This window comes from Antedon mediterranea, chromosome 7 (assembly GCF_964355755.1).
Source record: "Antedon mediterranea chromosome 7, ecAntMedi1.1, whole genome shotgun sequence".
Classification (NCBI taxonomy): Eukaryota; Metazoa; Echinodermata; class Crinoidea; order Comatulida; family Antedonidae; genus Antedon; species Antedon mediterranea.
This window is the reverse complement of record NC_092676.1, coordinates 11,717,343-11,741,900: the sequence shown is the minus strand read 5'-3', so window position 1 is coordinate 11,741,900 and position 24,558 is coordinate 11,717,343. Positions and strand designations below refer to the sequence as shown.

Here is a 24,558-nt window from a genome sequence, read left to right as displayed (position 1 = left end):
CCTTACGTAAATTTATATATAGATACCGCACGTGTGTGAAGGTACAGTAGTTAAAAAATAGAAATTATACTGCAAATTAATAAAGATCAAATTAAATATACGCCATAAAGAATCGGAATATATTGTGGGGAATAGTATTATAAAATTACATAGGGAGATTTGATGATAAGACATTTTGTTTAAAATCGAGTGAAATCCCGATAGCTGAGTTTTATTAAGTAAGCTGGCAGGAATAACTGTAGGCTATCTTCCTGTGTCCCATTAGGACCGAGATGTCTGCCCATGTTGCAAGCCATAATGTCTTCTTTCTTGGGCCCACTCTGTCACGGCAGTTAGTTTCAAAAGATGTTTAAATTAAATAATGCATTAATAATTATTAGGATGGTATTTATTTGAATAAACGCCTCTCCAATAAAACATTGAATAATAATCACCCACCCCCCACTCAACCCAACTATCTAATAAACGTCCATCCACATTTATAATAACACAATTATACTATTTGTAGTAGAATTCATCGCACTTTTATCTACAATTTACCAAGCATTTGTTATTCTTTTTTACCATGTTACCATATTATTAAAACTAAAACATTTAACATATATCCCTCGAATAAGCACCTCCCTCAAATGAACTCCGCCTCCCCAAAGGGCCCTACCAAATAATAAAAACTATACTTTAAAATGTTATTAATCATCTAAAACATTGTGAAACAAAGTAGTTTAGTTTTACGAATGCCAAGCATTTTCAATAATGGTAACCGACAGAAAACGTACAAGGAGAACATTATCATTCCGAGAGCCATCGTCTACACTTCCTAGAGGGGGAGCGAGCGAAGCGAGCTCACCCTCTAGTAATAATAATTTTATTAATATACATTTTAGAATTTTGACAATGTACTCATATTAATTCCATTTTAAATTGGAATGTTAAGAATTCAACTGATTAATTTTAGCTTCAAAATTGCTTTTTTCAGCTGCAAAATTATTGTATGAGAAAACACCCCTAAAGCTATTGGTTGATTGAAAGTGGCCATTCTAAATAAAATTATTTTCCTAAATCTATATGATCCCATCCACATTGCTTGTGATTTACTTGCATTCATTTCTAGCCCTGATGCATTACCAAAATTAATTAGTTTAAATAAATTGTGCACGGACCATTTTTTTTCCAAAATACATGATGTATCATCAGCATATTGGATAATTTTAACTTCCTTATCTTTCACCGATATACCTTTGATATTTCCATCACTCCTACTTTTACATGCCAGCATTCCAAAATAAATCAATATGGGCTTAAGAAGTCCCCTTGCCTCACACCTATGCTGACTTTAAAATTATTTTAAGTTATGCCATCATTAATAATTAGTTAGTAATTGACTACTAATGTTTGTGTATAGAGCCTTGACATAATTAATAAACATATAACCAAAATTCATGTTCAGAATGTTCTGAAAAATTCCCATTCTAACGAATCGAAGGCTTTTTCAAAGTCTAAAAATATTTGTGTATAGTCCATTATATCTGATATGGCACGAACCGATTTTCCAATAACTCTTCCCTTCACAAAACCACTTTGGTCACTATTAGACCAGACTTGGTATATAATTACTATCTCTGGAGGCTAACACTTTAGAGGCAATTTTGTAGTCGCAATTTAACAAAAATATTTGTCCATTGCTCAATATTTGACCAATATATATATTTTTAATTCATTTCTAATAGTGTTAATGATTAGGACACGACATCCTTAATATCAATGTTACTGTTTTAAAAAAAAATGACTGCAAACCACCCTCTGCTATTACTGTTACTATGTGTTTTCAAATTCTTGAACTATGGGAGTAGAATTATGTCAGTCTTAGATGTTTTTGTCGGGGCAGCCCACTTTTATTGCACATAATGTTATCTAGGTCGTTTATTTTTGTTTTAATTGTTTGTCTACTTTGCATGTCTAAACAGTTAGTGAGGTCATTGAATTCTTTTGTTGACATGTTTTTCTTATTCCTTTATTTTCACTTTAAGATACTACCCCAACAAGTCTGGGCTAAGATTTTAATCATTTTATTTTGTATTTTCTATGTTATGTTTATGTTTAAAGCGTAAACTTTATCGTCGAGAACACTATTGTTTATTTTCCACATACCTGTCCCTCTCTTTGGTTGATTATCTAATAATTTAAGAGAGATTGCTTGATGGTCAGAGAAAATTGAAGGTCTTATATCGGTAGACAGTACCTCTCCATTTCTATGAAGGGCTTTTGATACACCCCAAATGTCTAGTCTTCTGTATGTGTTTTTACGTATCCACGTAAACTGAGTTTTTTTTTTGTCTTTTGTGAGATTCACTCACTTTTATTTCATTCTTTACAATTGTTACAATAATCTATATCAATTTTGTTTCAGTAGAAAACTATCTCTGCAGCTTAAAGTTTTTTTTGTTTTTCTTATTTTTAGTATTTTACATATATATAAAGTTAAAGCATTTAAAAAAATAGACACAAGTTATATAAAAGTATACATCACATAATATATTTTCACAATTGCCATTACAACATCACAAAATAAAATATACTGTAACTCATATAGCACCAGTAAATAAAACTAGTAAGGTAGAAACTATACTAGAATACTAAGTATTGTGTCATAATAATATTTTCTCGTGTTTTTAGCCTGTTATTGTTTAACAATTATACATTTTGACATTGCTAAAATATTATTTTTTACTTTTTCCCATTTTTTCATGCTTTCCTCTCTTTTATACACTATATCACATTCCATTCTGAATAGAATTCCTTGTTTAAAAGATTTCCATAAACTGAGTTTTAGTGTTATTAACTTGCCTCTATACTATATATCTATTAGCTTTTGTTTATTCATACATTTTGTTAACGTAATTGTAGAATTATTATATTGATGGACACTGTTTCTTGGATCTAATTTTCTTTCTAACACGCAGTTCATGTCACATCCAATAAAGATATATTTTATTCTTTTGTTACATATTTTATCAATTTTATTATCAAGTTTTTTGAAGAATAATGCTCTTTCTTTACAGTTATTTGAAGCATAAATATTAATTAGGTTAAACATTTTATCAATAACTTTTAAGGTAAGTATTGGTGTTCTACCATCATCGTCTATGTATTTACATTTTATATCTTTTGCAGCAAAACCTGGCCTTAGTAGTATTGAAACGCCTCTACTTCTTGTGGTACAGAAACTATGATACATACAATCTTTCCAGAGCATGTCATTATGGCCTAGCCTACAGTAAACAAAGTATGTTTCTTGTACAAAAGCAATATCAGTCTTTTGTTCCTCTAACCACCTAAACACTTTTCTTTTCTTATACATTTCTCTTAAACCTCTAACATTTAGTGAAAGTAAATGTAGAGAATTATTTTTTGATTTTCTATTCATTTTTTTAAAACTGATATTAAACAATAGTTGAGGTTAACATTTGTTGATTATTGTACTTGATTGTACTTAATAGTGAAGCAAGTTTACCTTACAAACTCTGATTTCCTTTCTTTCTTAATTCTGTACACTCTTTTCTCCGGTCCCTGTTTGCTTCTTTCTCTTCCAGGCAGCGAAATTGAGCTTGGCTGTGGCAGCTACGTCGACAATTGTTTCAGGATTCACCGTGACAGTGAAGTATGTTATAGGTCGTATGCCATTGTTTTTCCTGGGATTGTATTATCAAGTTGATGGATGGTTTTAACTCTTTCTATTGCGTCCTGTATTTTTTTTTGCAACGCTTTCGTCTAATTCAATAGATTCAGGGATGCTTTCTTTTTTTTAGACGGTTGGTCATTGGTTACAATCACCACATTTTCTACATCATCTTCAATCCCAATTTCACTTTGTTCATCGGTAATAGCATGACTGGGACTGGTAGCAATATGACCTAGTTTGTTGCATTTGTGACATATTGTGAATTATATCATGGCGGCCATATTCAAAGCATTTAAGTTCAAACTGTTGATATTTGTGGAAGGATCTTGCATTAAAATTGTTAACTTTTGAAAATCGTGGAAGGCTTCCTTTAAAAGATTCAACAAAAACCACGCGGGGTCCATTAAGAAAACAGGAAAGTTTTCCTTTTATCCTGAATTGTATAAATTAGATGTCGCTTAGTATCTTACATCCCAATTTTGAATAGAAAAAGTGCTTTCTTTCACTAGAATTCTAGCACCGTTTTCCTCATTGAGATATGGATTTATATCTTGTACGTTAATGTGTTTGCCGTTGATGCTAAATCTTGTAATTATTGCTTTAACACGTTCAGTACGATCATTAAAATAAATGTTTAGCTTTTTGAGCTCCGATAAATGATCACAGTTAATTACATCTTTCTTTCTCTTCTTTTAAATATTCCTCACCCTTTTTTTCTAATAACGTCATCCTTCACGAACACGGGTTTGACGTTTTTATTGGCTTCGTTTTTAACCATGGCAACAAGCGGTTTTGAGAACAATGGTAAGTTGAGCCAATGTTAATTGAAGCGTAAACAATGTGACGGTGATTTAGGCTGTTGTTAAGATAAACAAAAGCACTTACTCGTTTTGAATTAGATCCCCTTCTGACTATATGCTGATCTCGTACTTGCGTATTCCTTTGGCCTGGTTTTGCAACGAATCAATCGTACTTCTTCAGATTTCCAAATACCGATTGCTTGTTTGATTATATATTACTTATATATTTACAACTAAACAAGTCAATTGTTGGTGCAAGAAATTATAACGTTTGATTAAAAATATTATAGAGTTAAGAACACTATCAACTGTCTCGTTCATTTAAAGAAAAACTAATCTTAGTTATCATCCATTAGATTTTATCAACCACTCCTGACAAATCCTAAGGAATCTGAGAACAGACCATATACCAAACTGTTACATCATATACCATAATAAATAGTTTGTGACAAAAATAATTTAAAAAAAAAATAACATAACAAAGGGTAACTTCACCAAATACCACAGAATTAAAAAACTACACAAACTTCCGCGAAAGTCTGAACTTCTCAACCGCCTTGCAATACCATTTAATTTATTCGAATCAGCTGAAACTCGCTTAAAATTACCGTCGTCTGTTTTCATTAGAGAGTTTACGAAACACGACGAAGAGGGACGACGACGGATTACCAGTGCGCGCTGATGCGTGAAAAGCTGGTTGTCGTCCACTTTAAAAAGTTCGTTTACGATACGCGATGGGACGACGTCGTCGCGTCACGCTCGGCTTGATATGTTTGTAAACAATCATCATGGCGTTCGTACAAGATGCATTAAATATCGCACTTTACGATGATATAATTGACCCTGAGGAGTATTTACTTTTGTATGATTTTAATAAATGCAATAATATAAGTGTACAGTACAAAGATTACAATAATTTTAATCTTGCATCGTACAATAACGACGAATGCAACGTGTTTTTCAGGTAAGTCACCACCAACCAATCATTAGTAGGGCCTAAGTAAAGCCTAATCTAGTAAAGCCTATATTGTATGAAAGCAAATAGCTGATAGTAGGTCTAAATTCAATTGAATGTACGTCAATAAGTTCATTACTAATAAAAGTAGTGTAATTTGATAATTAAAAACAAAAATTAAATTAATTATTTATTTGTAGGCCTACCTAAGCCTAGGGCCTAGGCTAGAAAGTAGGCATTTATACTAGCGAACTAGACTTACCTTGTCTAGAGATAAATGGAGAAAATCAAAGAATAGTTTATAATGGTCATAAGCGTGTTCACTCATTAAAATTTCAATCAGTCGTCACACCAATGGACTTATAGAAAATCTGTTTGGACCCATCGAAGGATGTCCCGTCATGATGCCTTCATGTTGAGGGAATCATACCTACTACACAAGTTAGAACGCAATGCCGTACGTCGAAATGGAGATCCACTTTGTATCTATGCATACCCCTTCGTGTTCATTTACAGGCTCCTTTTAAAGGAAATTTAACACAAGTCAAGTTGACTACAACAGATCTATGAGCCAGGTTAAAGTATCTGTTGAATGGCATTGTAGAAAACTGGAAATAGGCCTGAGTGCAATTGGGAAAATTTGTGTAGTTTGTTGTCTGTTGTCAAATGCCCACACTTGTCTTTATGGCAATATTACGTCAAGAACCTTTCAACTCGATCCGCCTGCCCTTGAGGAATATTTCCGATAAGTTACACAAGCAATATAAGTTTTAAATTTTAATACAGTAATCCATTCAGATTACTCAGTAAGTTTTGTATACAGTATAATATTGTTCACTTTAAAAGTTGTTATTGCATTTTTTTTAATATTTCATATTAATTTACTAATTACTTATTTATACACTTTTATTGACAATGTGTATTACAGTGTATTACATCTTGAAAGAATTTCATTTAGCTTCGATTTTGTATAGATGACAAATTTCGTTTTTGTAAAAGCACAAGTTAACGGAGTACTTACTCGAACGTTTCGATCTCTATCAGAGATCCTTCTCAACTGACTGCGGAGTGTTAATGCAGCTTGGTCATTCTTGACGTCATCTGTTGATGACGTTGTACGCCTCCGGTTGTAGGTTGGAGGTTGTGCGGGGCTCGGCCAGGTGATGTGTCTATCAAATCATTGTACAAATGCGAGAGTTCGTGGGCTCCAGTGTCCCGGTTCATGGTCTTCTCTTTATTTCTCCTTATATGTAATGATTCTCTAATCTGTCTGTCTTTGCGTTTAGGCTCTTTGGTTAAGATGGTAGTCTCCCAGTTCGGTACATGATTGTGTTTTATGACATGTTCTGTAATGGCAGATTTGTGTATGATCGAAGATGTGGATGTTCTGGAGGCCCTAGTCATTACTCCCCCCGTGTTTGTTGTAACATCTTTTTTGTGATCATTAATTCGTGTTTGTAATGCCCTCCCTGTTTCCCCAATGTAAACTTGTGGACAGTTGCGGCAGGTGACTTCGTAGATTACTCCACATGTATCCATCTTCTCGATTTTATCTTTTGGGTGGACGAGGCTATTCTTGATTTTATTTTGGGGTAGGAAATAGGTTCCGACATTGTGATAGGAGAGAGTGCGTCGTATTGTTTTACAGTATGTGCAATTTGTTTAAAATATATTTAAGTTAAGTATAGGAATATTTCATACTGTAACAATAACAAAATGCATTTATAGTACTGTAAATTACCTCAAATGTTTACATTTTATATTGCACATTAATGTTTACTACAGAAAACTTTAAAAGTTGTTGATATTGCACAATTATAATTACTTTATATATACACTTTTATTATTAAACCTCATGACCTATGAGGGTCTGATACAGAAAAGGTTAATTGAGTCATGAGAAATATCATAAGACCATACTTCATGGTCTTTGGATGAAATGTAAATAAAAATATTACTAAGCACTAAATGTACAAAGTAATCTCCAGAAAAGGATGACCAGCTAGTGAAGGAGATGATTATACTGGATCCTTTCCAGTACAGAGAAAGAACACAGCAACGTGGAAACGTATGGAAAGACATTGCAAGCAATAATTCACCATCTTTTGACATCAACTTAGATGGAACAAATGTGAGGGATCGGTGGAATATATTAAAGGAAAGTTGAGGGCAAAATTCAATAATGAGATAAGGGGGTCTGGTCCACCAGCATCAGAAACAACCATAGAAGATTTGCTAAGTTAATATAAGATGGATGGAGTGATAGAGCACAAGCGGTTCATTTCAGACTAAATCATTGTAAAAACTGACAGAAAAACAGGTTTAAGAGGTAGAGCATTACTTTTTTTCAATTATACGGAGCATGAGCTCCATTTGTTTATTCATTTGTACATTTTGATTTTGTATCTGTTGACGAGTTAATTCCATTTGTTGTTTCATCATCAACAACATACTTGATTGCGTCTCTTCAGCTTTCTTCTTAGCAGCAGCATCACTCTCCATTTTCACTTTTAAAAATTCCATGGTACTATTCCTCTGCTTTTTTTGGCATTTACCTCTCTGTTAATATATAAAAATAAAAATATATGTCCAAATAATAATATTGTGCAATTCTTTTTCATGTACAATAAACTATGACTGCTCATAATTAATGGTATACTTAGTTTTGGAAAAAATAGACAACATGATATCATGTACATTATATAGACAGATAGAAATGGTTTTGTCTACGTACTGCTTACCATACATATTGTAGTATGAGATCAAGTTTACAAGTCAAGTTACATCATCTCTGTCTACATTTTTGTCTTTGTATTGCTTTACTTTTAGTAAAAACATGTCAAAAATGGATTAAATATGTCTTCAAGATCAATTTACCTTGATTTAGTCTGAAATGTCTCTAATGAGCGCTTCCGAACCTCTTCGCCTGCAGCTCGTGCTGCGGCTGCATCACTACTCTCTGATCTTATATTATTATTATGTTTAAGGCATCTTTCTCCTGACTTAGCAAATCTTCTATTGCAGCTTCTGTTTCTGATGCTGGTGGAGCGATACCAGACCCTCTTATCTCATTATTCAATTTTGCCTTCAACTTGTCCTTTAATAGATTCCATCTATCCCTTACATTTCTTCCATCTAAGTTAAAGTCGAAAGATGGTGAAAGATTGCCTGCAATGTCTTTCCATACTTTTCCGCGTTGCTGCTGCGTTCTTTCTCTGTACTGTAAAGGATCCAATGTAATCATTTCCTTCACTAACTGGTCATCCGTTTCTGGAGACCACTTATTAGTTGGAGATATTTTTTTTGCTAAAATAGGATAAAAAATGTATGTAATATCAATCAATAACACTACAGAATAAAAGTATTCTGTCATTGATGTTGTTATAGCTCAGTATATTATAGTAGGCTAGGCCTCAAACCAAGTATAGGTATAACCAATGTAGACAGGTCTGGATGAAAATTGACTGGTATTACCTAGCTAGTCTCTAGAAGTAGAGTAGAAGTAGGATGGGTTGTGCCAAAAGCTAAATTTGTGTGTCTTGCTTGGGCCTACTAGCATATAGCTAGTACTACTACTAGGCCTAGGCCTAGCCTAGCTAGGGCCACTAGGCCTAGAACCTAGGTGGCCTAGCCTACCCTTAGAGGCTAGTCTAATGCTTGCCAGGCTAAACATATATATTCAACTTGTATTGCCACAATAATATATAGGCCTAGGCTAGGCCTACCTATATTAAAAAAAAACAATTAGGCCTAGCCTAGCCCACTAGCTAGGGGCCTAGGCCTACCTACGAGCATGGCATTATGAATAGGAGGTTAAAAAATAGAGGGCCTTCCCAGCCTAGCTAGGCCTAGTTAGTGACTTAGTATATGTAGGAGGACTAGGCATAGAATAGGCCGTAGTTTAGTTAGGCCTAGTAGCCTAGGCCTAGATAGTAATAGCTACTAGGCCTAGCCTAGGTGCGCCTACCTGCGGCCTATTCTTTCTAGGCTTAGGCATAGGCCTAGGCCTAGCCTACTTTTAGGCAGCAAATGGCACTTTATTTTAAGTGATAATTTTATCTATTATTAAATTAGGTCATAAATCAGAAATCGATGCAAACATTATTTAGGATCCCATTATTTTATTGATGATCATTTTAAATATAAACATAACCAATATACATACTTTGGGCAGCTAATTGAGAAGTCATTGTTTGTGTTTTTTATTCGTGCACTGTGAACAGCAAAACAGCAATTCTGCTGTTGTCTTTTACCAGACGACAACTGGTGAAATTACTTACGCAGGCGCAGTGTCGCCAGTGGGCGTGGCTATCACTGCCAATCACTCGTTGTCTGAGCTCCCGTCGTGTTTCGTAAACTCTCTATTAATAGGCGCACAGGGACTGTCCACAAACCCGTCGCAAATTTTCCATTTTTACAAAGTTGATCACTGCGCAGTACTCTCTTCCTGTTGTATGAACTTGCCTAGGCCTTCTGCCACTATCAATGCTCACCCTTGAGAGCTTACCCATTGGGCTACGATGTGCCCGTTCAATTTTAATATTTGTCTCGATCTTTTTTTTCTTAATTCATTTTAAATAAAATCGCTAATAAACTGCTTACAATCATCTCCTTCACTTTCTTTGGGTACTTCCCATATCACTATATTATTTCTACGAGATCTATGGTAACATAATAGGTACAATTGAGATATTCTGAAGGACTTTCTTCTGTGATTATTTTTATTTTATCATTAATTACGCATAGAATAATACATTTTGACATAGTTTGTGATTATTGGGATTCAGTAAAGGTAAATTTGGGAAAAAATGTGTGAATTATTATTATTATATTAGTAATGTGTAAATTATGTAATCAATTTTTTTGTTGAAACCCCGTATTTAAAAAAAATTGTACTTAGTTACGCATAGAAACAGTTGCTACAATACACTATAGGTAAAATTTCACTTGACCGCAATATGTAAAATTTAATCAATAATTTTTTTCCATGAAAATCCCATACTTTATATTTTTTTAAATTATCCTTAGTTATGTATAGAAACAGGTTTAATAGCAGTAAAGTTCAATTTTTTACCTTTATTCAGATTTGCCAAAAAATATTTTTTTAGTTATATATAGAAACAGGTTTAATAACACTAAAGTTCAATTTTTTACCTTTATTCAGATTTGCCAAGAACTTTTTTAGTTATGTATAGAAACAGGTTTAATAGCACTAAAGTTCAATTTTTTACCTTTATTTAGATTTGCAAAGACTTTTTTGTGACTAAGCACTAAATTATTTGTATTGATGAAAACCCTTATTTTTTTAAATATTTTCCTTAGTTCCCACTAGAAACAGTTACTATGGCAAAATGTTGACCTCATTTGACCTCATATGACCCTTTTACAAGGTCAAGTGTGTCATCACTTTATCTGTGATTATTAGGATGCAGTAGAAGTAAACTTGAAAAAAAGTAGAAGTGCAAATTTAATCAATTGTTTGTATTCATAAAACCGCCATATTTTTAATTTTTAAAATTGCTTTCCTTAGTTACACATAGAAACAGTTGCTAAAGTAACACTGTAGGTAAACAATTACATTTTTGGAGATAGTGTATGAACTATCTTGTAAATTGTGATAAAACATTACTAGTTGGAGTAAAGTGGAGACCTGTCCTGAATTTTGACCTCAACTGACCTGTTTACAAGGTCAGATTTTTTTTCGGAGTCTTTCTTTATCTCTTATATTAAATTAGATATCAAAATGTATAAAAACCTGGACACAATTATTTCAAAATTAAAAATAATTGTTTTCCATCAACTAAACAATTAAATGCAAAATAAAGTTTTTTCATTCTCGTATTTATCAAAATTATTCCTACTAGAGGGTGAGCTCGCTTCGCTCGCTCCCCCTCTAGGAAGTGTAGACGATGGTTCTCGGAATGATAATGTTCTCCTTATACATTTTCTGTCGGTTACCATTATTGAAAATGCTTGACATTCGTAAAACTAAACTACTTTGTTTCACAGTGTTTTAGATGATTAATAACATTTTAAAGTATAGTTTTTATTGTTTGGTAGGGCCCTTTGGGGAGGCGGAGGTCATTTGAGGGAGGTACTTATTCGAGGGATATATGTTAAATTTTTTAGTTTTAGTAATATGGTAACATTTATAATCAAATGAAATCCTCTAATACAGTAGATATGAAAAGTGGTAAAAAAGAATAACAAATGCTTGGTAAATTTTGTAGATAACAGTGCGGTGAATTCTACTACAAATAGTATAATTGTGTTATTATAAATATGTGGATGGACGTTTATTGGATAGTTGGGTTGGGGGAGGGGGGGTTATTATTCAAAGTGATTTCAAATGAATACCATCCTAATAATTATTAATACATTATTTAATTTAATCATCTTTTGAAACTGCCGTAACAGAGTGGGCCCAAGAAAGAAGACATTACGGCTTGCAACATGGGCAGACATCTCGGTCCTAACGGGACACAGGAAGATAGCCTACAGTTATTCCTGCAAGCTTACTCAATAAAACTCAGCTATCGGGATTTCACTCGAAAAATGTCTTATCATCAAATCTCCCTATGTAATTTTATAATACTATTCCCCACAATATATTCTGATTCTTTATGACGTATATTTAATTTGATCTTTATTAATTTGCAGTATAATTTAACTACTGTACCTTCAAACACGCGTGGTATGTTTTAAAATAAACAAAAAACTGAAATGGCTATGACTCCTACTATCTGATTTTTTTTTCGTCTTTCAAAGGGACACTGTATTGATTGATGGAAAGTGCCTGTTTCCAGTCACCTTTAGGGTCAAATCTATTATTTTAACTGCTCCCTTGTGTTTAAAAGAGAGAAAATATTTAAAACCAGGTCGTTGCAAGGTGAACTTATCTTAAACCCGGAAATTACTTTGACCGGGAAGAATTGAAATTGAGAGGAAAATCTAATGTTGAAATCATAAATGTTGTTAAAAAACTCTTTATAATATCTTCCTAAGATATAAATATGGAACAATAGCGTCGGCATGCACACTAATGTTATCAAATCTACGTTTCGCGGTACATCTCGGATAGATAAGGTAGGTATCCAAGGCGGAGATTTGTACCGAAGTTTTTGCATTGTGCTCGCCTATGTCAGAATTAACCATAATTTATATATAGATGACGCTAGTTGCATTATGTTATTATTAGATTAGCCATATTTAAATTGTGTTTTTTGTGTTTTGTTTGTTGTTATTTTGTTTGTGGTTATTTTTTTGTATTTTTCGTATTGTCCTGGCACCACAAAATATATCTATGTAAGTTACCCCAGTTGTTTTTGTTATTATTGTTGAGAATTGACTTTCAAATTACAAAACCTCATTGATATAAAAACACCACTTTGGAAGATATATGTACGTTTATGAGGTATTTATCAAAATAAATTGCTATTAAAGGCCAATCACCATAATCAACCCAGAATTTATCATTACAATATATCTTAATATGTTTACATGAAATAGTAAGTTCTTCACAGAATACGATATAGGAAGAAACAGTTTCTGTCAGTTTGTAATTTTTCTTCTCTTTGTGATAAAATTCCTTGTTAAATTTCTATTATTTTAAATTCCAAAACTCGACAAGTTTTGTTCGTCTTTTGTCTTAAGCTATGATTTGTCTTGTTAGTAAATACATTAAATATTATATTAAAATCTGAGATAAAAGCGATGCGCTCTGTGATAATCTATGGCGAAACGAAAAATCATAAAAAAAAAAATTAGGGGCCATAGATAAAAAATGTACATGAATTCATATATACAACTCACTGGCTTTCATAATTAATTCTTCGTACATTTGCATTTAAAAGTTCACGATGTTATAGTTTGACGTACATGTATGTCGTTATTTCACATTTTGACACATCAAATAATGCAAATGAAATTTATTAACCACTTTCTCCGCTAATTCACTGTTGCGAGCGACAAAATGCGCACGCGGCGGCAACGAGTTTAAAATGTTAAAAGGCTTAAAGTGTCTTGAACCATGCTCTAATCTGATTCAAAATTGATTTAAAACGTTGACATGTGATTAACTGTGTGCCACAAATTCCTACTTTTTTAGGCATGTAGAAGTTAGATATGTAAATACTAATTAATAGCGGATAGCCATTAAGATTTTCCAAAAAAGTCACCTAATTATTTACTGTTTTCAATTAAATATTTCATTTTTAAATCTAAATAATTTATAATAAATATCCAAATAGAAGTAATTTTTTTAAACTAGAAAATAACAAATATTATTTCTTTAATTTTTCCAAAGAAACTGGATCTGAAAATCCTTGGTGGTATGTTGATTTAGGATCACCCATAACTATTTACAAGATTGTGATATACAACAGAAAAGACTGTTGTGGTAAGAACCAATTAAAACATATTTAGTACTAAATAATATTATAACTTATGTGTGTAAAGCTTTACTATAATAAAGTGTATAATTTTTTGTAATTTTCAAAAAGAAATCAGGTTACTATCTAATCTCCAGAACAACTTTTCCTAATATACCTAGATAACAGGCTAGTAGGTGCTGAAATTCGTGCAGGGAACAACAAAGTTTCACCTTTTACTGGAAATGCACAATGTGGGGCTTCTCTAACATCATCTAAGATTGGTTCAAATCCTATCGAAATGGTATGTGACCAACCAATCACAGGACGGTATGTCAGTGTATATCTTCCTGGAAAAGAACCTCTCACTCTTTGTGAAGTTGAAGTATATACAGGTAGGAACATCTTTCTGTAAATAGATTTACTGAAGTATGTATAGAGAAAAGGACTACGAAAGTACTTCGAAAAAAATGTTTGTTCTGTACTTTTAAAATATTTTTTAAACAGGGGAAGATATAACAGCTGGTGGTATACCTGGAGGTCAAGGACTTGGTCAGCACGGAGGACAAGGAGGTGGTAGGCCCAGTGTACAAGGAAGTGGAAGACCTGGAGGTCAAGGAGGTGGTAGGCCCGGAGAACAAGAAGGTGGTAGGCCTGGAGGTGGAAGACCTGGAGGTCAAAGAGGTGGAAGACCTGGAGGTGGAAGACCTGGAGTTCAAGGAGGTGGTAGGCCCGGAGGACAAGGAGGTGGGAGGCCTGGAGGTGGAAGACCTGGAGGTCAGGGAGGTGGTAGCCCCGGAGGACAAGTAGGTGGAAAACCTGGGGATCAAGGAGGTGGAAGGCCTGGAGGTCAAGGAGGTAGTAGACCTGGAGGCCCAGAAGGTGGTAAACCTGAAGGTCAAGCAGGTGGTAGACCAGGAGGTCAAGGAGGTGATCGGCCCGGAGCACAAGGAGGTGTTAGGCCTGGTGGACAAGCAGGTGGTAGACCTGTAGGTCAAGGAGGTGGAAGGCCTGGAGGTCAAGGAGGTGGAAGGCCTGGAGGTCTAGGAGGTGAAAGACCTGGAGGTCAAGGAAGTGAAAGACCTGAAGGTCAAGGAGGTGGAAGACCTGGAAGTCAAGGAGGTGGTAGGCCCGGAGGTCAAGGAGGTGGTAGGCCTGGAGGTGGAAGACCTGGAGGTCAAGGAGGTGGAAGACCTGGGGGTCAAGGAGGTGGTAGACTTGAAGGTCAAGCAGGTGGTAGACCTGAAGGTCAAGGACTTAGTCAGCCCGGAGGACAAGGAGGTGGTAGGCCCAGTGTACAAGGAAGTGGAAGACCTGGAGGTCAAGGAGGTGGAAGTGGAAGACCTGGAGGTCACGGAGTTGGAAGACCTGGAGGTCAAGGAGGTGGTCGGCCCGGGGCACAAGGAGGTGGTAGGCCCAGTGGACAAGAAGGTGGAAGACCTGGAGGTCAAGGAGGTGGAAGACCTGGAGTTCAAGGAGGTGGAAGACCTGGAGTTCAAGGAGGTGGTAGGCCCGGAGGACAAGGAGGTGGGATGCCTGGAGGTGGAAGACCTGGTGGTCAGGAAGGTGGTAGACCCGGAGGAGAAGTAGGTGGAAAACCTGGGGGTCAAGGAGGTGGAAGGCCTGGAGGCCAAAAAGGTAGTAGACCTGGAGGCCCAGAAGGTGGTAAACCTGAAGGTCAAGCAGGTGATAGACCAGGAGGTCAAGGAGGTGGTCGGCCCGGAGCACAAGGAGGTGTTAGGCCCGGTGGACAAGCAGGTGGTAGACCTGGAGATCAAGGAGGTGGAAGGCCCGGAGGTCAAGGAGGTGGAAGGCCTGGAGGTCAAGGAGGTGGAAGGCCTGGAGGTAAAAGAGGTGAAAGACCTGGAGGTCAAGGAAGTGGAAGACCTGAAGGTCAAGGAGGTGGAAGACCTGGAAGTCAAGGAGGTGGTAGGCCCGGAGGTCAAGGAGGTGGTAGGCCTGGAGGTGGAAGACCGGGAGGTCAAGGAGGTGGTAGACCAGGAGGTCAAGGAGGTGATCTGCCCGGAGCACAAGGAGGTGTTAAGCCCGGTGGACAAGCAGGTGGTAGACCTGGAGGTCAAGGAGGTGGAAGGCCTGGAGGTCAAGGAGGTGGAAGGCCTGGAGGTCAAGGAGGTGGAAGGCCTGGAGGTCTAGGAGGTGAAAGACCTGGAGGTCAAGGAAGTGGAAGACTTGAAGGTCAAGGAGGTGGAAGACCTGGAAGTCAAGGAGGTGGTAGGCCCGGAGGTCATGGAGGTGGTAGGCCTGGAGGTGGAAGACCTGGAGGTCAAGGAGGTGGTATACCTGGGGGTCAAGGAAGTGGTAGACCTGAAGGTCAAGCAGGTGGTAGACCTGAAGGTCAAGGACTTAGTCAGCCCGGAGGACAAGGAGGTGGTAGGCCCAGTGGACAAGAAGGTGAAAGACCTGGAGGTCAAGGAGGTGGAAGACCTGGAGGTCAAGGAGGTGGAAGACCTGGAGGTCAAGGAGGTGGAAGACCTGGAGTTCAAGGAGTTGGAAGACCTGGAGTTCAAGGAGGTGTTAGGCCCGGAGGACAAGGAGGTGGGAGGCCTGGAGGTGGAAGACCTGGAGGTCAGGGAGGTGGTAGACCCGGAGGACAAGTAGGTGGAAAACCTGGGGGTCAAGGAGGTGGAAGGCCTGGAGGTCAAGGAGGTAGTAGACCTGGAGGCCCAGAAGGTGGTAAAACTGAAGGTCAAGCAGGTGGTAGACCAGGAGGTCAAGGAGGTGGTCGGCCCGGAGCACAAGGAGGTGTTAGGCCCGGTGGACAAGCAGGTGGTAGACCTGGAGGTCAAGGAGGTGGAAGGCCCGGAGGTCAAGGAGGTGGAAGGCCTGGAGGTCAAGGAGGTGGAAGGCCTGGAGGTCAAGGAGGTGAAAGACCTGGAGGTCAAGGAAGTGGAAGACCTGAAGGTCAAGGAGGTGGAAGACCTGGAAGTCAAGGAGGTGGTAGGCCCGGAGGTCAAGCAGGTGGTAGACCTGAAGGTCAAGTAGGTGGTAGACCTGAAGGTCAAGGACTTAGTCAGCCCGGAGGACAAGGAGGTGGTAGGCCCAGTGTACAAGGAAGTGGAAGACCTGGAGGTCAAGGAGGTGGAAGTGGAAGACCTGGAGGTCGAGGAGTTGGAAGACCTGGAGGTCAAGGAAGTGGTCGGCCCGGGGCACAAGGAGATGGTAGGCCCAGTGGAAAAGAAGGTGGAAGACCTGGAGGTCAAGGAGGTGGAAGACCTGGAGGTCAAGGAGGTGGAAGACCTGGAGTTCAAGGAGGTGGTAGGCCCGGAGGTCAAGGAGGTAGTAGACCTGGAGGCCCAGAAGGTAGTAGACCTGGAGGTCAAGCAGGTGGTGAACCAGGAGGTCAAGGAGGTGGTCGGCCCGGAGCACAAGGAGGTGGTAGGCCCGGAGGTCAAGGAGGTAGTAGACCTGGAGGCCCAGAAGGTAGTAGACCTGGAGGTCAAGGAGGTGGAAGACCTGGCGGTCAAGGAGGTGGTCGGCCCGGAGCACAAAGAGGTGTTAGGCCCGGTGGACAAGCAGGTGGTAGACCTGGAGGTCAAGGAGGTGGAAGACCTGGCGGTCAAGGAGGTGAAAGACCTGGAGGTCAAGGAGGTGGAAGACCTGGAGGTCAAGTAGGTGGAAGACCTGGAGGTCAAGGAAGTGGAAGGCCTGGAGGTCAAGGAGGTGGAAGGCCTGGAGGTCAGGGAGGTGAAAGACCTGGAGGTCAAGGAAGTGGAAGACCTGAAGGTCAAGAAGGTGGAAGACCTGGAAGTCAAGGAGGTGGTAGGCCCGGAGGTCAAGGAGGTGGTAGGCCTGGAGGTGGAAGACCTGGAGGTCAAGGAGGTGGAAGACCTGGGGTTCAAGGAGGTGGTAGACCTGAAGGTCAAGCAGGTGGTAGACCTGAAGGTCAAGGACTTAGTCAGCCCGGAGGACAAGGAGGTGGTAGGCCCAGTGTACAAGGAAGTGGAAGACCTGGAGGTCAAGGAGGTGGAAGTGGAAGACCTGGAGGTCAAGGAGTTGGAAGACCTGGAGGTCAAGGAAGTGGTCGGCCCGGAGCACAAGGAGGTGTTAGGCCCGGTGGACAAGCAGGTGGTGGACCTGGAGGTCAAGGAGGTGGAAGACCTGGCGGTCAAGGAGGTGAAAGACCTGGAGGTCAAGGAGGTGGAAGACCTGGAGGTCAAGTAGGTGGAAGACCTGGAGGTCAAGGAAGTGGAAGGCCTGGAGGTCAAGGAGGTGGAAGGCCTGGAGGTCAGGGAGGTGAAAGACCTGGAGGTCAAGGAAGTGGAAGACCTGAAGGTCAAGAAGGTGGAAGACCTGGAAGTCAAGGAGGTGGTAAGCCCGGAGGTCAAGGAGGTGGTAGGCCTGGAGGTGGAAGACCTGGAGGTCAAGGAGGTGGAAGACCTGGGGTTCAAGGAGGTGGTAGACCTGAAGGTCAAGCAGGTGGTAGACCTGAAGGTCAAGGACTTAGTCAGCCCGGAGGACAAGGAGGTGGTAGGCCCAGTGTACAAGGAAGTGGAAGACCTGGAGGTCAAGGAGGTGGAAGTGGAAGACCTGGAGGTCAAGGAGTAGGAAGACCTGGAGGTCAAGGAAGTGGTCGGCCCGGGGCACAAGAAGGTGGTAGGCCCAGTGGACAAGAAGGTGGAAGACCTGGAGGTCAAGGAGGTGGAAGACCTGGAGGTCAAGGAGGTGGAAGACCTGGAGTTCAAGGAGGTGGTAGGCCCGGAGGTCAAGGAGGTAGTAGACCTGGAGGCCCAGAAGGTAGTAAACCTGGAGGTCAAGCAGGTGGTAGACCAGGAGGTCAAGGAGGTGGTCGGCCTGGAGCACAAGGAGGTGTTAGGCCCGGTGGACAAGCAGGTGGTATACCTGGAGGTCAAGGAGGTGAAAGACCTGGAGGTCAAGGAGGTGAAAGACCTGGAGGTCAAGGAGGTGGAAGACCTGGAGGTCAAGTAGAGGGAAGACCTGGAGGTCAAGGAGGTGGAAGGCCTGGAGGTCAAGGAGGTGGAAGGCCTGGAGGTCAAGGAGGTGAAAGACCTGGAGGTCAAGGAAGTGGAAGACCTGGGGGTCAAGAAGGTGGAAGACCTGGAAGTCAAGGAGGTGGTAGGCCCGGAGGTCAAGGAGGTGGAAGACCTGGGGGTCAAGAAGGTGGTAGACCTGAAGGTCAAGCAGGTGGTAGACCTGAAGGTCAAGGAGGTGGTCGGCCCGGAGCACAAGGAGGTGTTAGGCCCGGTGGACAAGCAGGTGGTAGACCTGGAGGTCAAGGAGGTAGAAGACCTGGAGGTCAAGGAGGTGGAAGACCTGGAGGTCAAGGAGATGGAAAACCTGGAGGTCAAGGAGGTGGAAGACCTGGAGGTCAAGCAGGTGGAAGACCTGGAGGTCAAGGAGGTGGAAAACCCGGAGGTCAAGGTGGTAGTAGACCTGGAGGCCCAGAAGGTGGTAAACCTGGAGGTCAAGGAGGTAGAAGACCTGGGGGTCAAGGAGGTGGTAAACCAGGAGGACAAGTAGGTGGAAGACCTGGGAGTCAAGGAGGTGGAAGGCCTGGAGGTCAAAGAGGTAGTAGACCTGGAGACCCAGGAGGTGGTAAACCTGAAGGTCAAGGAGGTGGAAGACCTGGAGGTCAAGGAAGTGGAAGACCTGGTGGTCAAGGAGGTGGAAGACCTGGGGGTCAAGGAGGTGAAAAACCTGGAGTTCAAGGAGGTGATAAGCCTGGAGGTGGAAGACCTGGAGGTCAAGGAGGTAGAAGACCTGGGGGTCAAGGAGGTGGTAAACCAGGAGGAGAAGTAGGTGGAAGACCTGGGAGTCAAGGAGGTGGAAGGCCTGGAGGTCAAGGAGGTAGTAGACCTGGAGGCCCAGGAGGTGGTAAACCTGAAGGTCAAGGAGGTGGTAGACCTGGAGGTCAAGGAGGTTATCGGCCCGGAGCACAAGGAGGTGGTAGGCCCGGTGGACAAGCAGGTGGTAGACCTGAAGGTCAAGGAGGTGGAAGACCTGGATTTAGACTAGGAGGACAAAAGTTTGGTATACCAGAAAGAGAACAAGGAGGTGATTTAATGTTTACAAACACTATCAACACGTGTTTTGATTGCACAATTTAGACTTTTAGATATTTTGATTTTTAAATTGAATTATGTTAGGGTTAGGGTTATGTAGAGTTGATTATTTTGTTTGGAACGTAAACAATGCTAATTAAACATACTTATTTTGTAGGTTACATTATTTTGGCGACCGATGAAATTCACAATATAATTTATTATGCAAACTTGAAACATGGTGACGAGGACAATATTGTGTTAAAACCATTCAATATTAAGGTTTTAGGTAGGATTAATGCTGTAGCGTATGATTCTAAAGAACAGAAGGTATACTGGGCAAATACCACGCAAATAAATAGTGCCAATATTGACGGTACTGACATCAAAATTGTTCTACAATCTCAAGGTAAGCTACTAATAAAATTTAAATTCCTCTACCAAAGATATATATTTATTCAATTGAAATGTTTTTCCAGAGTTATCCTGAAATAGAATGACGAATTATTGGTATAGGGTATATAAATGTATACTAGTTGAACTTCTTCGGACTACGCCATTTGGACTTTGTATTTTATTGTATTTCTGTGTTTTTCTTTTACATTTTGCCTTAACTTTGATTGCAAATTTGGACTGAATTTATCACTGGATCAAAAATTTCATTTATCAATATTTTTTTCAGGAATTAATGCTCTTGTCATTGATAGTCAGGACAGAAAAGTATATTTTATGTCATCTGTCGACAATTCAATAAGTGTTAGTGATCTGAGTGGAAGTAATAGAAAACGATTAGTCGGAGGCTTAAAGGATCCCCAAGATATGTCTTTGGCCAATGCCAATGGGTAACTTGAAATTCAATGTTGTTTAGAGGCATAGAAATAATATAATGTTAATACTAATAAAATTATATAATAAGAATTTTGTTCAAAGGATAAAATACCATCACAATTTGAAGCTGCTTTACAAATTTTAATTTTACTTTCTTGTAGGTACGTGTACTTTTCTGACAATGGCCTAAAGCGTATTGAGAGATTTCGTAAAGGAAACGGTGAAGGAAGAAAAACAGTAATATTCGGGCAAAATGTGAATGGAATCGCCATCGATGAAACAGGTAGGCTTGCTGTGAATAGTCATGCACGTTCAGTGGTGGTACCAGAGAGGTGTATTGGACGACTACATTATTAAACAAAAAACATTTAATTTTCGTTAGGCCAACATCTTATTATTGCTACGTTATTACATTTTCAATATCCTGTATGTCATGAACTTCTTGTCGTAGTCCCGAAAAATGTTCGTAAACAAAGACCTGGGAGGTAATAAACGGATGTTCCCAATGCAAATTGGTCAGTCTACACTTGATTTTTGTTGCATTGTTCCGTCAGTCACGCATACCATCTGACCACGACGACGTGCAATGTGTTTTGAAAACATCAAGTGGGTGTTTTCCGATTTTTTTAGAACATGTAATTCGCCCTGATAGTCGGTTTTCGTACATGATTTAAATGCCATTTTGTCTTCAAGTAATAAAGAAAAATATATTACACTAGGATACTAAAATAAGATCGTTCCCTATGGATTTATTACGCCCCACATCCCAGCTAATTTCTAGTAAATGTTGAAGTCAAGATGACAGCTAAACGAGACTGTCTTGAAACGTAAGGTAAAATAAAAGTTTACTCGTTTACACTCAATGAACCTTCATATCAATATACTAAAAGCCAGAAGAAAATGTTTTCACTATTATAGTAAAACGTCTAATTCATTTTCATTTCGGTTCATGCGTCGGTATCTGGGCTGTATCAAAGTTACATGGACCAAAATGTGAATCAAGTTACTTGGACGCATTTGTCTGTTGGTGTCCTTTTGTATGAAACATTTATACAGGAACTCTATAAAAAAAATTGGCCCAGCGTCGATTAAAACGGCCTCAAATTACGCTTGGAATAAGCGTTGCTTCCGTGGCCTTGACGCTCCCTGGCCCCAGCCAAGTGATGCTCACATAGCCTCCTGTCGGGGACTTTAGCCCCCCCGTCGGGAATACACTGGCGCCACAACTGGAATGTTTAATACTTCCTGACGTGACTGTTAGTAAATCAATCAATTTAACATGACATCACTATGGCGATGCAATAAAACTATTCTTATGCTCTTTCTTTCGGGCGCAGTGAACATCTGCATTTACTGACAATCGCCATTGTAATTAATAATAGCGTAGCTTACACGTATAGATTTTCGCTACGATTCTGATAAGTTCATATTCATGTTATTAACTGTGTCATCATCTATTTAGGATGTAGGCTGCTTTGGACTAATGAAATAGATGATCAAGTATTTTCTAGTAGTCTCTCTGGAATTAATAAAAAGACGATTACCGAACTTTCAAGAATCAGGGCGCCAACTGATATTGTATCAGCAGACGATCATTTGTTCCTTATATCGCAAAGTCAAAACAAACTGATCAGATATTCAATAGATGACAAGCAAATTGAACTTGTAGGAAAATCTGTGTTTAGAGAACCTGGAAAGCTTACTATGCAAAGAGGTATATTGGATTCTTTAAAATTGTATAATTTTGATTTCAATTGGTAATTTATAGAATCTGGTTTGCAGAATGCATTTTAATTAGTAGAGAAGAAACTTAAGAGATGATTACCAAATAACACTGCACATTTGGCATATGTAAGTTATAGATATTCGTAGAAAATGAATGTAGATCTCGAATGATTTTTTTAAAATAATTTTTTGGATGAACTAAATTGAGAATATACCGTAGTTAAACTTACATTACAATTAACTCTTTCGATCCTTCGCTGATTAGCAAAGCAGCTTAGTCATGCACGAGTTTTGACATAACGCAATGGTGGTTATCCCCGAAACTTTGTTGTTAAAGCGCTGTCAATCGACTGTTAACATCGCCCCTCCTAACTTAAAAGTCAGAGTCCCTAATATCAACAACAGAGAAAAAATCACAGTGAACGCTGAAATACAACTATTTAATGAAAAAAATGTCAACACACCTTTCAACACAGTTTAAAAGAAAAGAAGATGGTTGGACATTAGATGGTGAACAGCAGTAGGGCGCATAACAATATCCAAACCATGTAAGCAAAAGAAAAGTAATACACATGAGTAAAACAGACATCAAAACCAGAGAACTGGATAGTAAGAAAACCACAAAAATTACAAGAAAACCAGACGCAAAACTTGGATTTGAAGGGAGTTTAAACTTAAACGAGGTGGATAATTAATCTCAGTACAAAACAGTCACTGTATATTTTCAAGAAAAATATTATAAACAGTTTAAAAAGATGCCGTTACCCTCAGCTTATATCAGCCTATATGACCCTTAGAATAAGATGATTTCGATAATCAGTAAAGCGAAGTTACCCCAATTAAAGTTAGCTATCTAGCTGAAGAAGGATCATAATATGATGATTTTACTTGTCCCAAAGGAAATACTACACTTCTAAAGTAAATTATATTCTGGTCGACGAAAAAGCTTACAAATTACTCGAAAACAATCCCACTTAAAGATGTAAAAAGGAAATTCATTAAGATACGATTATTAAAAGAAAACAAAGTACCGATGGTAAATGACCGCTTATATATTTCCAATTTTAAATTAGCTTTTTAAAAATGTATGTGTTTTGTAAACGATTGTGAGGCATCTTAAAGCACATAGATTCTTTTTCTCGTAAGAACTGATATCTGTTTTGTTCGTATACTTCCTTATGTTGTACTTAGATCTCTGCGACCACAATGCATAATATTGCATTTATTTTTTATTAAAGTAAAGTTGCCCACCTCCAAGCACTATCTTAATTATCATGTAGAATCTATGTTCATTACCGACGGTATACTTGTTCGTGTCAAATGCATATAATAACTTTGTATCAAAGTTTAGTTATTCTGGCAGATATAAATAACAAATAATATCGAACCTAAGATATTGGTAACTGGTTTAGAAGACAAACATAATCGATACTGTGGCTTTCGTCCAAAGAAAGTAACCATGATTAATACTTAAATTTGAGTTGAACAGAAACCTGTTCAACGAAATCTGTGTTGATTATCGTTAATAAGAATATATTTTGTCTCAAATGTTTGTTTTTATGACTTTGCAATCCTTCTTACTTCCTTTATTAAACGTTTTTACAAAATTGCTTGCTTCATTCAACCCATAAACATGATACTGTATTAAATCAGAATCATTTAATGCTCAGAATCAGTCAAAGTAAAACCCATACAGTATAATTCGATTTACAAACAGAACAAAACGTATCGTGGTGAAAAGTCTAAGAAATCATCGATTTTAGGATTGCTATATCCACATGAAGCTAAATGCCCAGCGAAAGGCAAAACATGCTATCTTTGTGGAAAGGTAAACCTTCATTTAGTTATTTAAAACATATTTATACCGGATAAAAACATATCAGGTATATTCTGTGTGGTTTAAATAACATTAATATTAACAAAATTAATACACTTATTTAATACCACATTTAAACGTTTGAATCATATTTAAGATGTATATATTTGTTACAGCCAAATATGCAATCGAAGAAAAACAGTGTAGGAGTTTTGAGAGCATCGAATCTTACCCAGGTAATTTTCCATTTGCGCACTTTACAGAGTTTTTTTTTTTTTTTGTTTTACGCAAGCCATATATGACGTTGTGAAGAAGTACTAATAAAAGAGACCATCTGCCAAATACCACATTAAAAAACCATAGCTA

The 24,558-nt window shown here is 38.5% G+C and overlaps 1 protein-coding gene and 1 pseudogene across 3 annotated transcripts in view; both read left to right on the top strand.

The window, feature by feature from the left end:
- Positions 1-24,558, top strand: part of LOC140054165 (uncharacterized) — a 105,765-nt gene that overhangs the window by 61,196 nt on the left and 20,011 nt on the right. The window contains exons 30-41 of one of the 3 annotated variants that reach the window (XM_072099055.1): positions 13,740-13,832; positions 13,986-14,198; positions 14,311-14,343; positions 16,231-18,048; positions 18,670-18,717; positions 18,838-19,173; positions 19,510-19,836; positions 20,002-20,232; positions 20,506-20,665; positions 20,813-20,934; positions 22,114-22,365; positions 24,369-24,428. In XM_072099055.1, coding sequence (XP_071955156.1) covers positions 13,740-13,832; positions 13,986-14,198; positions 14,311-14,343; positions 16,231-18,048; positions 18,670-18,717; positions 18,838-19,173; positions 19,510-19,836; positions 20,002-20,232; positions 20,506-20,665; positions 20,813-20,934; positions 22,114-22,365; positions 24,369-24,428 — 3,693 coding nt within the window. Of the gene's footprint in view, positions 1-13,739; positions 13,833-13,985; positions 14,199-14,310; positions 14,344-16,230; positions 19,174-19,509; positions 19,837-20,001; positions 20,233-20,505; positions 20,666-20,812; positions 20,935-22,113; positions 22,366-24,368; positions 24,429-24,558 lie in introns of all 3 variants that reach the window. The other 2 variants (XM_072099054.1, XM_072099053.1) reach the window with 2 other exon arrangements.
- Positions 4,456-6,183, top strand: LOC140054816 (uncharacterized; annotated as a pseudogene).